Raw genomic sequence first — 17,030 nt, forward strand, 5'->3', positions numbered from 1 at the left:
GTTGGTCTTGAAGAACAATTCGATTGAGAAAATAAATATGCCCTCTAATTCTAAGAAAACATTTAGGAAACCTTTTTTCGATATGGTTATTTAACATAACTTGACCTTTAAACAACAAAATTCAAGTGTATATACGATCCTCTATTTACTATCACTATAAACTTAAGAAAACCTCTGTTCTTTTTGTACTGTTTCTTACAAAATCATTATGCATTTTACAATTTGGTTGTATTCTTAAGTTAGGAAATATACCAATATAACAATTTTGAAGTGGTTTTAATAGCTCGGAATGAATTTAAAATATTCAATTTAAGGCCAAATTTTTTTTGAATAATCCAAAAAATTTAAAAACAGAGAAGGATAAAGTAAAAACCTTCATATTTATTATAGTATACATATCATTATACCAGATAGATGTTTAAAATGGGTTCCACCCTAGTAAATAGTTTCCAGACCTCATTTTTACTATTATCTATGTTAGATGTTTTTGATAGTATCCCACCTAGTGCATTTTTCGCAGGGCATTCATTGGGCCCTTTCATTAGCCAATGGCCGACTTGTAATATCGGGCGAAAACAAGTGTTAACTGTGCCATAAGTGCCATATGCTTCGTCCGCGGCTTTTGGACCTGACGGGGCCAAAACGTGTCTGGCATGAGTCGAGCGCTGGCTGGACAACTTCAATTACCAATGCATAATTGAAATCTAATTGACAGTTAAATGCAAAACGCTCGATATCGCAGTGCGCTGTGTCGTTTGTCGCATTGCTAATACGCCGCGTGGGCCCCGGCGGCCTCATATGCATGACACTGTGATTAATTAGGGGGGCGGTTGTGACACCATTGCCATTGTCGTTGTCGTTGTATTCCCGCTGTCGCCATTGGCAATTGGCAATTGGCAATTTTCACCATCGAACACAACCCCCTCTAGAGAAATGGGAGACGATGTTAGTGGAGTGTAAAGGGCGCCCCAATGGCGCGAAATCAATAAAACTAAATGGCAAAACAAAAGCGGAAAAACAACAAGCTGGCCAAGCGTTAAAAGCCCGCAACTTGTGCAATTAGAGCAACAACAATAAAAACTTTGCACAAATGTTTGTTTATATTGGCTGCTACCCCTGTAGCTCGTTGGCCCAGTAGCTCTTAACGCCAATTGGCAATTGCCATGTCATTTTCATTAGGCCCAGTCGTCGCCGGGCATTTAAATGTCGTTATGCCAAGCTACCCACTGGAAAAAAGAAAAAAACACAAAAATCTATATGTATTAGGCTTCAACTTGGTGCCCAAACTCCACTCGATTTGACGGCAGTTCCATTTATGGCAGCTGCAAACAAGTAATTAAGCGAAAATTAACCGATGACTATGTCAAACAATCGGATGTCTGGAAGTTCGTCATTCAATCGTTTCTGTTGTTTTTGCTGTTGTTTTTGCCCAAGTCTGGTACGTGATTTTAATAACAATAAAAGCGGAACACACACACAACATTGAGCAATTAACGCGCCAAGCGAACGGCGGCAGCAAAATTATTCAAATTTTGTTCTCAACTTTGCTTATTTTGCCCACCGATTGCCATTTTCTATGGGTTTTCATTGTTGCCGTGGCAATTGCTAATTGCATTTTCGTTTATTTTCATGCCATTCCGCTGGCCTCTCTCGAATTAAATCATTTTAATGCAGCCAAAGCGAATGCAAATTCAAATTGGCAACCATTTTCAATTCGCATATAAAATAAAATGAAATATAAAAATAACAAAGCAATGAGCCAAAAGTGCATCTAATTAAATTTTGCACATTTTGTTGACCAATTACACTTTCAATAGTTTATTAATTATCGAAACAGAATGCGGTGAATATATATGCAAACAATGTGCTTGCCTTACAATTTTTGGCACGTTTTGAGTGATTTAACAAGAGTTTCGGGCAGATATATCAAATAGAAGTGCAGAGGAAAATATAAGAAAACAAGGGATCAGACTTTCCGTTTTTATAAGATCATATTTTTCATATGTTTCGGAATGGATTGCATAAATAATATTTGATACTCAGAATATGTATTTATGGGGTCTAAACAAATCTTTCGAGAAATTTCCCTACTGTAATTAAGCTGTAAATGGCATATAAAATTCATAGAAAATTGAGTGGCTGACAGACGAGCCGAAACCTAACTGGAGTGTGGTAAATTCTAATGACCTGGCCATTAGCCTAACCGAAAAAAAGGGGCAGATACGGCGAGCGGGCCAAGAAGATACCGATGGGCATCATTTAAGTTGGCAAAACACGCATACGCCGCGTTGCCCGCCGCACGCTTCGCTGAAGCGTGTTGAGAGCTCGGCGCTCCGCTCAATTGGCAGCCTCGTCGAGCGTTGCCACATGGCGTACACATCCTACCTATGCCAGGCGCCAATACGCAAGGGATGGGAAAGAGATCAGTTCAGAAATAGAAACACTCTCAAAAATATTACCAAAAATTGTACACTGTTAACTGTTAGCGTGCTTATATGAGCCGCAAATAATTATCTTATTTCAAGAATAAGTTGTTCTTGAAATTGTACTGCTTTGAATAAATAGCTACGCCAATACGCAAGGGATTGGAAAGAGATCAGTTCAGAAATAAAAAAACTCTCCAAAATATTACTTAAATGAAAACACTGTTAACTGGTCTCTTGCTTATCTACTTTTAAGAAGAAGTTGTTCTTGAAATTTTACTGCTTTGAATAAAAAAATGTCTTTTAAAAAGCTGTCGAAATCTAAACAGTAGCATTTTTATTTAGAGCACTGCCATTACCTTACACTTGCTTTCCTTCATATAATATATTTTTGTATATATTTGTAATTTCCTCCCATATGATATACTTTTTTCTCAGTGCTTAAGTAATGCCAATGCTTACCCTTCTTGGTGGCTGATTTGCCGAGGATTTGGCTCTGTTTGGTGGCCGGCATGGGTGAGTTGCTGCTGTCGCGGGACTTTTTGGCCACACACAGATTGAGCGGCTGATCGAGCGGAGTGGCTGCTGCTGCTACTGCTGCAACAGTTGCTGCGGTGACAGTTGCTGCTGCTGCTGCGGCAGATGTTGCTCCTGCCAAGGCGCCGCTGTCCTCCTCACTGGCCTCGCTCATCGAAATGGAGGAGCTCCTCATGGGCTGCTGATCCTGATAGGGCTTCAGTATGCTGTTCGGGGACTTGGCCGGACCATGGTGATCGAAGGCTCCCTCCGAACGATCCTTCTTCACCAAGGATATGCCCAGGATGTCGGCGATGGAGTGGGGAGTTGGGCGGGGCGGTATACGGTCGTAGACATGGGCATGCCAATTGGTGGGCGGACCAGGTGTGGTGGTAATTGCAGGTGTGCTGGCTGAACGCCGTTGTTGTTGCTGCTGTTGCAGGGGATGTTGCTGCTGTTGCTGCGGATGTTGCTGCTGCTGGGGATGCACTGAACTTGGCCGGGGAGCCACAACCGCCTCCAGTTGCTTCTGCAGGAACGTGGTGGGCGGGCTATCCGAGATCGGGCTGGCCAAATTGTTGTTGTCGCGCACGCGCAACATATTCACCAGCTTCTCCTTGCTGCTGCCAATCGGACTGACCATGGTCATCGAGGTGGGCGGAATGGTCAGGGGACTGCTGTAATTATAGCCATTGCAGGCCATCTTGAACAGATCGGATGGGGACTGCTGATGTTGCTGCTGCTGCTGCTGATGGTGTTGCAGGTGGTGATGGTGTTGCTGCTGCTGTTGCTGTTGCTGATCCTTTACAATACCATAATTATGCCCCAGGGCACCGCTAGCCATTTCCGCTTCAGTTTCGCGTTCAGTTTCGGGCATCATTTAGGCCACGCTGCCTGTTGGTACGATAAAAAGAACACAGAAAATAAAGTTAGCACAGAAAAATTGAGATAAAGTGGGATAGGAACTTAGATTAGCCCGAACAGCTGCACATTTGTCGTCAACTTGTTAATGGTTTGCCTGCCAACTGGCGCCTGGTAATGTAATTTGTGCCCGCCCTCGACGTGAAGGCCAAAAGGCTTCGTTTACAGTAGACTCCACCCCACTTAACCCCCCCCCCCCCCCAACTGAGACCCAAAAGTAATGCAATAAAATACAGCGTCAGTCCGTTGCCACTTGCTGCCTGTGCCGCAATTTGCACGGCAAAAAATTAATTGAGCTTGTAAGATCAATTCACAAAAGAAAAAAACTGTGATAATTGCACTTCAATTATGTATTATTGTATAATTTAGCTTAAGTTAAAAACTTTATAAATGATAATTATAGGAAAACAGAGCTACAGATATGTCATGATATATCATAGAAAAAAGCTAATAGTTTAATTTGATTTGGATCTACAGTATTATTTAGTGATCTATGTGTAATTAGCACATATTTGTCAGATCTGTAAAAATGTCGAAGTTGTGAAATCTGTGATTAATAAGGTGATAAGTGCTTTGACAGATTGTAGGCCAACCTTAGTCGTTAGCTTCAATATAATATTGAATGGTGAATCACCATATTAAATCAACCTACTTTTTAAAAAAATCCCCTTATATTATTGATTGGCAATTTTTTTCCCAGTGCAGTTCAACTTATTTAACCCTCCGGCGGGCCTTGGCTTCGGCTTCGCCTGAATTGGGTTGAGTTGAAATGGGTTGAGGCGAGTTGGGTGGGTCAGGCGTAGCCTATTTCCTGGCGCACTGCGTTGTGATTTGCATAACAAAATGTTGCACAATCATTGCGAAAGAGGGAGCGAGTGCGAGCGAGACGGATGGAGATAGAGCGAGAGGAAGGATCTAACTAGGCGGCACATACGTTTTCAAGTGCTGAATTCAGGGGGGGGGGGGGGGGGGGCGGGTAAAGTGGGCGGTGTCGCACAGCCTTGTACATTTGTCATTGTGAGCGTGCGTTTGTGTTTGCAAGTGCTTGCTGAAAATTTATGGCACAACATTTGAGTGTGACACAATTTAACTTAATTCGTTAAGTCAAAAGCGTGTGAAATGTACAAGGGAAATTATTATTTTTTAAATTGGAGCAGAATTTTCGTAGAGTTCTATGGAAACGGCAAATAATTTTATTGAAGTGCTTATTAAAATTGAATAATATTATAGAACTTAAAATCTTTATTTGGAAATTGGTTTCAGTGAGTAATTTTTTATGAATGCATGGGGTTTTTAGGCGTTTAATAATCACTTAAGTCTGTGGCTTTTGAAATTTATATTTAAGGCTGCGGTTCTTAGACTATCTAAGTCTTAATAAAATAATTATAAATGTATTTTATTGCTTTCGGATTTCTATTTGTCAAAGATGATTAAAACAAGTCTGAGAATCCCATGACTCATATTTCCATTTTAAATGCAAGTCAAATAATTTAAGAGCCCAAATTACCCATAGTTTAGACATCCCAAAAATTCCTTAAACAACTTGCAAATCAGTTAGAAATCCTTACAATTTGTGTGCAGTTTAATACAACTCAAATATTTGCTGTAGAAATGAATTAAAATTCACTTGGCTAAAATTTGTGTAAACAATCTGCACTTAATTTGTTGGCATTTCAATGCATCGTTATGCGTTGTAACAACTCATTTCTGGCATTCCCAAAAGCAATTTAAATTAATACAAAGTGCACACTCACCCCGACATTCACACACACACACACACACACACTGGGCAGACAGCCACCCACCAGCCACCCACTTTCCGCAGTCGCTGCCGGCGTCGCTGCTGGCGTCGCAGTCCGAATGTCAGATTCTAGCAGCGCGCTCAATAAAATGATGCGTGCTTAAATGTTTTTTATTGCCGCTCGGCAGCAACAACAACAAAAGGAGACACGAAGAAATTTGCCACTCACCAGATACACCCCACCCACCCACACAGCCTTGGCCAAATTCTCTCTCAACATGCGCCACAGAGAGAGAGTTCGTAGATGTTGCCAGCAACATGTTGCCAAGGCGCCTGGCAAAATCACTTAAAGAGAAATAAAATAAATGGCAAACAGCAACAACAAAACGCAAAGCCAATTCAAAGCGATGATGATGGGTGGGGGGGTGGTGAGCTGGGTGGCTGGAGTTGGTTAGAGAGAGAGGGGAGGGGGTCAGGAATGTGTTGCTGGCTGATTTGGGGGACATATTCAAGCAGCGGAAGCAGCGCAGGCAAGCGGAAGAAGTTATTTCAATTGCCTTGCCTTCCAGCCCCGAACGCAGAAAGAGAGAAAGAGAGAGAAAAGAGATGGCTAAAGAGGCCCTGCACTGAGAAAAAATTAAAGAACTTTTAAATTTGCATTTCATTACTACCATAGATCTAAAAATAATTTTGGGGCCTTTAACGAAAAATATTAGAGATAGTATTCCAATCTTGAAATTAAAGATGGTGTTGTTAATAAGGTTTAAGCTTTTAACAATTATATCCTATCCATCAAAAGTGTTTTGAACATTATAGAATTTAAAAACCAATTTGAAATATTAATATATATATATATATTCCACACAGAGAGAAATATTCAAGTACATTGTTGTTGAATTGAGAACATTCGTTCTTAAAAACCGTGTAAGTACATTTTTATATCATTGTTATCAATATTAGAACGAAATGGTGAGAAGAGAAAAGATAAATTAAGTTTATTTAACAACTTTTTGATAAGTTACACTACTGACTGGTCTAATAGTTTTTTTGTTGACATATAAAATGTGCATACAGCCAATTATACTTAATTCGCCCAAAATGAAAACGTTTTCAACTTTAAAAATGTCCTTCTATTTCTAAGAACATTTTCAACTCAGATGAGAATGTCAGAATTTCCTGTGTGTAGTTGAAGTTTAAAAAAAAACCGAGCTTGTACACAAATAGCAAGTAATTCAGCATAATGTTTTTTTATTTTTAGTTTAATTGTTAATTTAAACTAATTTGATCTTAAATTTCCAAGGCCAATTCTTTCCCGTGTACCTTCCGAAAAGAGTGCCCTGCCCTGTGGCACGTTCAGTAGCTTAGTGTGTGTATTAGTTACCTGGCACGCTTCTGTTAGGGCCTTCAATGCTCCCCTGCTACTGATAAGCCCCCATTCCCATTCCCATCCCCATCCCCAGCCCCTCAATCGTGCGCTCTGTGGCAGGACCCAAGTGTCGAGTGCCAGGACGAGGGCTAATGGCATTTAAGTTTTGTTAGCTGGACTTGCCACCACGCTGCCATGGCACATGTGTCAAGTCAGGAGCGGTGGATATGTGGATGTGGATACGAATGTGGGCGGGAATGTGTGACAGAAAATATATTGGATGGAATGTTTAAGATGGCTACAACAGCTAAACTGTATGTCGTGGAAGAGCCATTGTAATCCCAACACTTAAGTGCCCAAACAAATCTCTTTAAACCTAATCGTTGTGGTCATTTGTATACTTGACTTGTTAGGTTGTAACACTAAAAATGTGATAGATCTTAAATAACTCTAAAAATATATCCCAAAATGCCTCTATTAGACACCGTATTACAGCTGTTTTCTTGGTAAATCAAAGAGAGTTACCAGCTCAGGAAACTTCACCGATTGTATAAGTCCCTTAAATTACTTTTCAGATTTCACAGATACTAACCCCCTTTCTAAGAATTCGCTCCTGATTGCCTTGTGTCGCATATGAACGTATATTACGTTCATCGGAAAGTCTACATTTTTGGTCATTTGGGCAACTTTTTGCCAGCCATATTTGGCCTCGAGGCTTGGGCGATGGTTTTTGGTCCTGTCCATCCAACCATCCGTCTGCCTTTCTCTGGCTTGCCAGCATTTTGTCTATTTTATTTCATTTTCATTTTATTGCATTGACAACAACGCAGTACACATTCCACAGAAGGGTCAGGGGACACGGGGGAGGGGGTCAGAGGGCAGGACATGTATGTGGGGGGTGGACTTTTTGCTTGTGTCGTTTTGTTGGAATTTTAACAAGCCACTCTCGAATCATCATCATCAGGGTCTGCTTCATTTGGCCCACGGCAGCTTTCGTCAGAGTCTCTTGGTCGTCCTCAACGGATTTCCCCCTGTTCACTCAAAAAAAAAATTGATTCTGAAGAGGAAAAAGAGAGGAAAGGACTTCTTTACTTCGTTATAATCAACATCCTAAATAAAAATCATAAAGTGATTGTAGAAGTGGGTTTAAAACATACCTTAAATATATTGATCAATTATAATATATTTATGTTTATTACTTTATTCTAACAAGTTAAGAAATATTAAACAAAAAACATAGTCATAAAACTGAATATTTATGATGCTCAGTTAGGATCCTTTGTGAAAAAGGTTTAGAAATTAACTTAAACTTTTCATATGGACAGACTTTAAAATTTATGTAATCAATCTTCAAGGAAGTACGAACCACAATAAACCTAAGTAAAGTTTTACTTTCACTTCAATTTTGTATGACTTTAAGAAAGCTTCTTTAAAATGTTCCTTTTTTATCTCGAGTGTCATTGTAGACTGCCCTGCTCTTTCTCCATCTCGTTTCGTCCTTGTTCATGTTCGTCATCGTCTTTGCTTTTCAGCTTTTGGCTGGCTTTTCTTCCTCTCTGGGCCGTGTGTTAGTTTTGACGTTAACTGTGCGGCTGACTTTGTCCGCCCCGTTTTTTGTATCTTCACGCCCGTACCGCCCAGCTGCCGCCCCCCTTTTCCAACCCATCACCCCCCTCCACCCCCTGCCTGTACGTTATGCCTTGTCAGCATAATTTAATGTGCTATTCTGTACTGTATTTCTGCGGGAGTGTGTGTGTGTGTGAGTGGGTGGGTGCTGTCAACCTGGCAGCTAAAGTGTGTAATTCGTCATTCATATTTACCCCCACGAAACGACCCACCACCACCCCATCCCCCTTGCATTCCCGTAAACTTTGGCTTGTGCGTCATCATTTGCTGCCTTGTAAACCTTATAAATTACGGGTTTTTATGGCCCGCCTTTAGGCAAATAACCATATGAACGTTCGGATCTGGGCAATAAAATATGGGATCTAAATTAGCAGGCAAACTTGGCAGACATTTAAGTTAATTAAGGTTGAATGAAACCTTAGAAAACTCTATTGGAATCATTAAAATTTTCTTTAAAGAAGAATATTTCTATGAAAAATAATTAGGCTTTGTTTTGATTTGGTTTATTGTACTTTAATATTTGATATTAAAAAAAAATCTAATCTAATGTTAGTTCCTTTCAAAAACTGTTGCCCAAAGGCAGTATATTTTTTGACCCAGGGGATTCCTTGCGGCGGAGGCCTTTAATATGCCGCTAATTGATTTTTATGAGGTGTTCTAATGAATGTCCTGGGCGGACCATAATTGCCATGGCAAAAACGAACCCAGAAAACACACATACCGACATCCCAAGCGCCGGGCGGATCGCATAGTTCGCTGGGAAAGTCTCTGAATATTTCATAAAGTTATGCACTCGCTAATTAAATTGCCGCGACACACAGACACATGGCCCTCGGTGTGGATATGACGGCAGGCACTCACCATCGACAGTCGCGGGCAGGTGGAGAGCACCACCCATCACCCCCGTGTGCTAAGCAATTTTAAATGAATTTACATTAACCGTTGCCGCAGAGACTAGCGCAATTCCTTGGAAATTTGTTCGTGTTTCGTGTGCCTTAATTGTTTTCATTTTCCAGGGATACTCACATGTGCACAATCCTTTGCTAGTTTCAGGTTTTTTTTTTCGTTGAAAACTTTTTTCCTGGCAAGGGCAAAACAAGTTAATAGAACACACACACAGACTCGACTCGCACAAATTAAAATGAAATAAACTTTTACTTTTTCACTCCAAATTGGGTTAGCACTTTGACCGAGAGTCAGACGGGCCAACAATTGAATCAGAGTCCAAAGTTAAAGTCGCACAAAACTTGACAACTCGTACGAAGGCAAACGTTTGGAATACTAAGAGCAGGGTTTGATTACTCTATGCCAATAATATTCACTACATATATATTTTATATATCAAACTATTATTGTTGTCAGCTATTTTGTGGGATTTTCCAGCTACGTTTGCCCAGCCAACTTCGATTCGAATTACTTTATTCTATATTCTACGATGGAAGTGGAAGTGCAGCCAACATGGCTGCATAAATAAATCATAAAATGCTGAAAACGATTGTCGGAAAAAGTGAGTGAGTGTGTGAAAAGTGGCAATTGTGAACTTTTCTTTCGGGGTGGCCGATTTCGATCCGAGCAATTGCAACGAGAGTTGCAATTTAGGGAATGTTTTATTCAGGTGTTTTCGGTTTGTTGTGGATTGGCTGTGTTTTCCCACACGGGTGAAAATAACTAGTTATGACTGTCAAATTGGATCAGCAAACTGGCTACTGAATTTGTTATTATATTTTCATAGCAACGACTTTGGAACTGATATGTAGGATTTTAGTGTTTATAAATTGCATTCAATGGAAGGTATTTTCGTTTATTAAATGAAATATGAGGGATGTTTATCGGTTTAGTTAGTACTAAGAAAAGAAATACTCATAAAACTAGGTAATTTACCATGATTATTGGCTTTGATTGTAAATTTTCTATTTAAGTAATTGTTTTTCACCATTTTCCAACACTACCCCTAAATACTTTGGCGCAAATCGGCTACCCATTCCTCAAAAGTAAACCACTTAGGAGTAAGAGCTAATAAAATAAATGCCGCCAAATGGCAAAGGATAATGGTCACACACACCCAGCTCAAGGTGAATCACAGTCCCTAGTCAGTTAACATTACAGAGTTACTTCTGCGGGGAAATTCCTACACATATCCTGCCCCCAAGCCATGCCACACCCACGGAAACCCAAGGTAAATGGCTGCCATTCTGCGGAGCCAAATCTGCAGAGCACACAAACATTACGTAGCTATTTTGAGCGTAGCATTTAAGCTCTTCAATCTACAATTCCCCCGGCGAAGTCTTAAACTTTTGCACTGCTTTCGGTGCTGTTTCTGCTTCTGTTTCCGTTGCTGCTGCTGTTGTTGATGTTATATTTATTTATTTTTATTGACAGCATTATATTTTATTTATTATATTGAATTCATGTCATTGTGCTGCCACGACCAGTTCAGTCGGGCCAAGTTAAGTTTGGGGCCAGTTTGTGGAGCGGATCAGGGAGCCCCAACTGCCAGTGGCACGTTCTCAGCGGGCTGGGATGTGTGTTTGTGCCATTATTGTCAAGTCAGCATATAAAGCAGCCAGCGAAGGGTGGACCAAGTCCCAAATACACACACACAGCCACTGCACAAAAATCTATCCATCAGGGTTTCGGATTTCTGGGGGTTCCACTCGAAATTGTTATTATACAAAGGCTAACTTCTTGAGTGTCGGATTAATGCTTTGGGAGATGTTTTCTCAGCTTAGTGTTCTTGAATCTTAAAATAAAACAAAATACTAACAAGGGCTTGGAAATAATTAACCAGATTTAATAAAAACTATAGCCCAAATTCGATATTTTAGATTTATATTTGAAGTATTTCATCTTCCCTTTTCTTTGGTAATCTTTAATTTAGTAGTTAAGATGTGTTCCAAAAATAATAAGCAATAAAAACAAATAGATTAATACCATGATTATAATTTTAAGTTATAGATTTAATATCATTTTGCGGTTTATTATGTGATTTTTCCTAGTGTACCCATTCGTAGTTGGAACGGAAATCGTTATATAAATCAAAGACAGATTATAAATGCTGCGCAATTTTCAAGTTATTTTTGCTGGATGCGTCTGCGAGGGTTGTTTTGCTGACGCCTTTTTAGGGGTAACTGAAAAGGTTAGACGCAGTGAAGTCTGCGCTGAGTGACAGCTAGATGTGGACAACTGTTGAGTGGATACCGGACTGGGTGGTTTGGGGTGGATGGGGTGATTGGGTGGTGCTCATTAGCGCGGAAGGGAGCAATTGAAACGACACGAAATGAGTGAAAATGTCAGCTAATTATGTTTGCGTTTTGGCCATATAGAACTGGCTGTGAGCCGGAAGTGCCGGCAGGCTCATTTCCGTTCGAAATGTTTCCTGTCATAATTCGCCCTCGCTGGCATTTCATATATTTTTTTCCCATCTATTCCCATCTCTTTATATTTCCACATCGATTTTCGGCTGGAAGTGCTCCAAGAATAAGTCAAAACTTTGAGGCAATTTGCCTTTAAAGCTTTTTCGCCAAGGGTCCTTGAGTTTTTGGGGGAAAGAAATGCTGGTTGAGGAGGGGAGCGAAAGGCGCTTGTCATGGCTTATTTCACTTGAACTTTGGGTCAGCAAAGTTGGCGTGCTCAAGCTTTATTTTTTAATTTGCTGCGGCATTTTATTCGCTAAGCGTTTTCGTTTTTTTTTTGCAGTTTTTTGGCCCGGCCATTAGCCGCTCCTTTGTCCACAAAAAAAAAAGAAGATGAAAAAAGTAAGGGGAAAGAGAACTCTTCGCAATTAACTAACTGCCTATGATTGATGATCTTTTAAATGGGCGCGCGACAATGGCCCCCACTTCTCATTACTGCCATTATTATAATTCCCTTTTGAATCCGCCACAAGTAGGCCCAGTGCCCCTATCCGTTGGCCATATCGCAAAGTGGGTCAAAGGTCGCCGAACCCGACTAATTGCCCTCCAATTGGACCACATGTTGGATTGGCTCCGATTGGATTGTATTGCTAGTTTGCTCTTAATTGTCAAACGAACGCATACGAATGGAATGTTTTAAATTAATGCATTATTTCCCATGTGACATCGATTATTTACATTGCAGTTACAGTTCATCCATCAGTTTGTCAATCAATCAACGGAGTGGCACATGAAGTATGCAAAAACTTTTAACAAACAACTTCATGAAATATGAAAAGTTTTCACATAATTTCACTTGAACGGAAAATATTTTATCCAAATTTTTGAGAAATTACCTAGTAGGATTTTATGATAAGTTGAAAATAACAACTTACCAATTGAATTTTTAGGAAATATTTTAGAATTGGTGGAAACGCTTAGATTTGTAGTTCTGGCACTGAATCCTATTTTAATGAACTTTTCAGATTTTAAATTTACTAAATATAATATTATTTGAACGGAAAATATTCTATTCATACTTTTAGAGTTGATTTATTTAAATAACATTAATTAAACTTAAATTTTTAAAGAAATGTTTTACAATAGGTTGAATCGTCTTCACTTATACTTATTGTACTCAACCCTATTTCGAATAACTTTTCAGATTTTAGATTCACTAAACTTTTTCGAACCAAGTCGTTTGAAATGTAAACAGCGAATGAACTAATTGTGTAGGCTTTAAATTAAAGGTTTCCAAATCGAAGTGTAGTATTGTATTACAGTATTGGATTGGCTCGAGAGACAGAACCCTTCAAGCTGGCTTCAAAACAACATGGGAAACATTAATCTCAGACCTAATGATAAGGCCTATTCCTGGGAAACAAAAAAAAATACTAAAATAAGGAGCAAGGGTATTATTCAATACCTTTATGGAATTAATTCTGTGGCTGCGCAATATTAAGTGAGTGGAAATATTCTGTAGAGATTGGCCATTATCTCTTCTGGCCACTGCGAAATTTGATAACTCTTCTGTCACCCAATATTTGGCATCTCTTTGCGGGGCGATCTCATCCCTGCCCGGTGAAATATGAGTCAATTATACTTCCGTACGCATAAATTAATGATTAATTGCAAAATAAATTGACTTGCGTCACTTAATTACGTAGCGCAAGCGACACTGGAGAAAGCTGATAGTGAAGGGGGAGCGCAGTTGTCACGCCCCGTGCAAAAGCCTGTCAGTCGTCCGCCTGTCAACGCACTAGCACATTTACACTTGGGAAAATAATAATGGGGGATTTCGATATCTAAGGAAGATAATACGAAGGTAAAACCCACCCTAATTCCATAGTTATATATGAGTAGAGAAGATACGTGGAATGGTATAATTTAGTATAATTAAGAAACTAAATAATTCGATTAAATTACTAAGGATTATATGTTTTACAAAAAAATTATTAAAATATTTATGTTCTAACCAGAACAAAAATATATGTAATTTGTTGTTGAATAGCCACATATTCTTTAGGAGAATAGTTTTATTCTAGTTCTTGTTATAGGATAATATGAAACTTTGTTTTATGATTTCATAAAAAGATATTATATATTATATTACATTTTACAGGAAAATAGTTTCATTTATGTCCCTTAGGATAATATGTAACTTTGTTTTACGAATTCATTATAAGATATTATCAATCTAGGTCAGATTTATCTTTGTACACCATTAAAATGTAATATTAGAATTTAAATTTTTACCAGGACTTGGTACCCCATTTTTTTCCAGTGTGCACCAAGAGAGCCAAACACATGCACAGAACGGCATTTTCTGCTGTTGACATTCACAGTCAAACATGCTTAATTAATGCCAGCAACGTTGCCATCAGTCGCCGGATCCCCTCGCACATTTCTCGACATTTCCCAGTAAATGAGAGCCCGCGCAGTATGACAACATTAATGCGAACATTAACAAAAACTGCTGGCGCTGCCTACTGTGTTCCCAGTTCCCAGTTCCTCGATTCCCGATCCCGGATCCCTGCACCCAAGGCCCGTCTCCCCCAGATCCCAACTACCAAAAATAAACACTCGCAGGCATCATCATCATAATAATGATACATGGGCCAAGTCGAAGTCGGAGCTCTCGAGTGAGTGGCCCGATGGTACTCGACGCTCGTCTGGCAGTTAGCTCCGCTCCTTGATGAGCAGTTTCCGATGATGGTGCCATCCCCAGCCATTCCAAATCCAATTCAGACTTTCCTTCATTGTCTGGCAAGATTCCCATAATTAAGCACAATCGAACACAGTGGTTTAGGGTGTCATTATTATTATAATTATCCTCAGGGAAATAAATATTTTCATCTTTAACATATAAGTAAAAGTTAATATAATGTTAATATTAACGTTAATAATACTTTCTCCATCAATTTCAAGGGGGACTAGCTTATAATTTTAATATTAAATATATTTTTTGGGATATTAATAGAACCCTCAAAACTTTTTTTCATATAATCCAAAAATATATATAATCTTAATATGGAAATTTAAGATCCCTTTTGTAAAACCTTTACCTTAATGAACCCAATTAACCCTTTGGTTCCAATGTTCCCGGGGCCGTCAGACTCTGCACAAAAATCAATAAAAACCTTTGCCGAAATGGCTTTCGCACCATTCCAGTTTATCCGATTTCGCTCGCAGGACGGGATTGGGTGGAGGACTGGAACTGGGGGACTGGCGAGCAATTAACGCTGAATTGATACGCACAGCTCGGAAGGCATTGAACCTTCTTCTGCTTCTACTTCAGCCCCCCATTTAAGCGTTGGCATTAAGACGTAATTAAAACAACGCCAAATGGGAGCAGAGGAGCCGCGGACCTCGAGCCCCGGACCTCGTTTTCCAGGCGGGGGCGGGGCAACAAGGAGTCAAAAGATTATTTGTATTTAATTTCAAGTACGCGCTGCCAGGAAGCCACTGCTTTTGCACTGCTCAGAGACAGTTTTACTTGGCTCGCTGTACATAAAACTCAATTATAATTAAGCATTTAAGTGGAAATAAGCGAAGCTGGAGCAAATGAAGCGAGCTCCGCTCGCAGAGAACTTCAGCATGAGGCGATGACAAGGATGCCCCCGATCCCACCCATTTTTATTAGTGGTAGCCAGCGGCAGCACCCTAATTGCTAAGGGCGCCACTCAAAGTTTCGGCAGGATAAGGATGGTAACTCGAGCATGAGGCGCTATTTAATTATCGTTCATCGCTCATCGCTGCCCATTTGTTCGGGGATGTTTTATTAGGCGACACACTGGGAAAAGAACATTTCAGAAAATTCTGAAGGGCGGGAATTGAAAACAGAACTTATATGGTCTCATCTAAAAATTATAATATAGAACCCCAAATTGTTTTTAATATAACCATGTTAAAAATATATTTCATATATATATATATATATTTCATTCATTTAGTTTTAGCAGCTAGGATAAGCTTATAAGATAGTTCCCTGTGTTTTAATTTTAAAATTCGCATTGCTTATAGACCTGTAATAAATTAATTTTCCCTCACTGTATCACTTTTGTCCTTTACCATTTTCCATGACATTGTTACACAATTCCAGTTGCCATGCCAGTGGTTTAATTGTAACGTTAAGTCAGTTAATTTGCTTGCATAATGCATACTGCAACCAGAAGCGAAAAGTATCTCAATTAACGGAATCCATTGATAGGGTCAAAGTACCATGGCCATCTATATATTCCGGCCAAATAGGTCAGATATATCTATAAATCACTCCCCCTTGATTTTTGGGCCAGTCAAGTGTGTAAATAGGTAGGACAACTGACAACTGCCGAATGGAAAATGCGAAACGAAAATGGACGGTTCAGGGATGTGAAATTTTAATGAACTTTTAAACGTAATGAAAGTAATTTTCAAATTGCAAGCTCGCCGACAGAGGAAAGCCGAGAAGGGCAGAAGGCATGCGGCTTAACTTATTTTTTTTGCCCCAGTGAAATTCAATTGCGGCAGAAGTCGAGGGCTGGCAACTTTTGTGCGTCCTTCAGACAGGCAGGCCCTGGCAAACCGAATATAACCCAGACCCAGACCCCACCGGAAAATCCACCCGAAAAACCCACCGGGCCGGGGCACTCGAAATGATTTCGAAATGGCATTGAATGTAGCATTTAATTTGTGCGCCACAAGCGGCGGCGATGAGGATGGGTATGGAGTGCTCGGTGGTCCTTGGCCAGGTCCGCAGGTCCTGGTCTGCTCATGCCTGCTATTTATAACTGTTTATTTGCCGTGTGCCATCCGCGGTGCACTGCGAGAAAGTCCAGAAGGTGGCACCCTATTTCAGAATAATTAATCGCGAATTCTTTAGGGGAAAACTTATGTGTGCATTATCCTTATCAGTAAACTTTAATGCATAATCAAATAAAATCTACATCATTTTATTAAGTTTCATTTGATTTTATTATAATGTAATATTAATATTTTAATAGAGTATTTCCAGATGATGTACATTCCTTTAAGGATTACTAAATAAAAGTCTCACATTTGTAATG

At 39.7% G+C, this 17,030-nt stretch overlaps 1 protein-coding gene across 2 annotated transcripts in view; it reads right to left on the bottom strand.

The window, feature by feature from the left end:
• Window positions 1–17,030, bottom strand: part of NK7.1 (homeobox protein NK7.1) — a 43,411-nt gene that overhangs the window by 15,301 nt on the left and 11,080 nt on the right. Inside the window, exons 1-2 of one of the 2 annotated variants that reach the window (XM_065865488.2) lie at window positions 9,620–9,756; window positions 2,886–3,833 (exon numbers count right to left, since the gene is read on the bottom strand). In XM_065865488.2, coding sequence (XP_065721560.2) covers window positions 2,886–3,819 — 934 coding nt within the window. In that variant the 5' untranslated portion in view covers window positions 3,820–3,833; window positions 9,620–9,756. Of the gene's footprint in view, window positions 1–2,885; window positions 3,834–9,619; window positions 9,757–17,030 lie in introns of those variants that run through there. The other variant, XM_065865487.2, reaches the window with a different exon arrangement.

The sequence above is a fragment of the Drosophila suzukii genome, chromosome 3 (genome assembly GCF_043229965.1).
Source record: "Drosophila suzukii chromosome 3, CBGP_Dsuzu_IsoJpt1.0, whole genome shotgun sequence".
Lineage (NCBI taxonomy): Eukaryota > Metazoa > Arthropoda > Insecta > Diptera > Drosophilidae > Drosophila > Drosophila suzukii.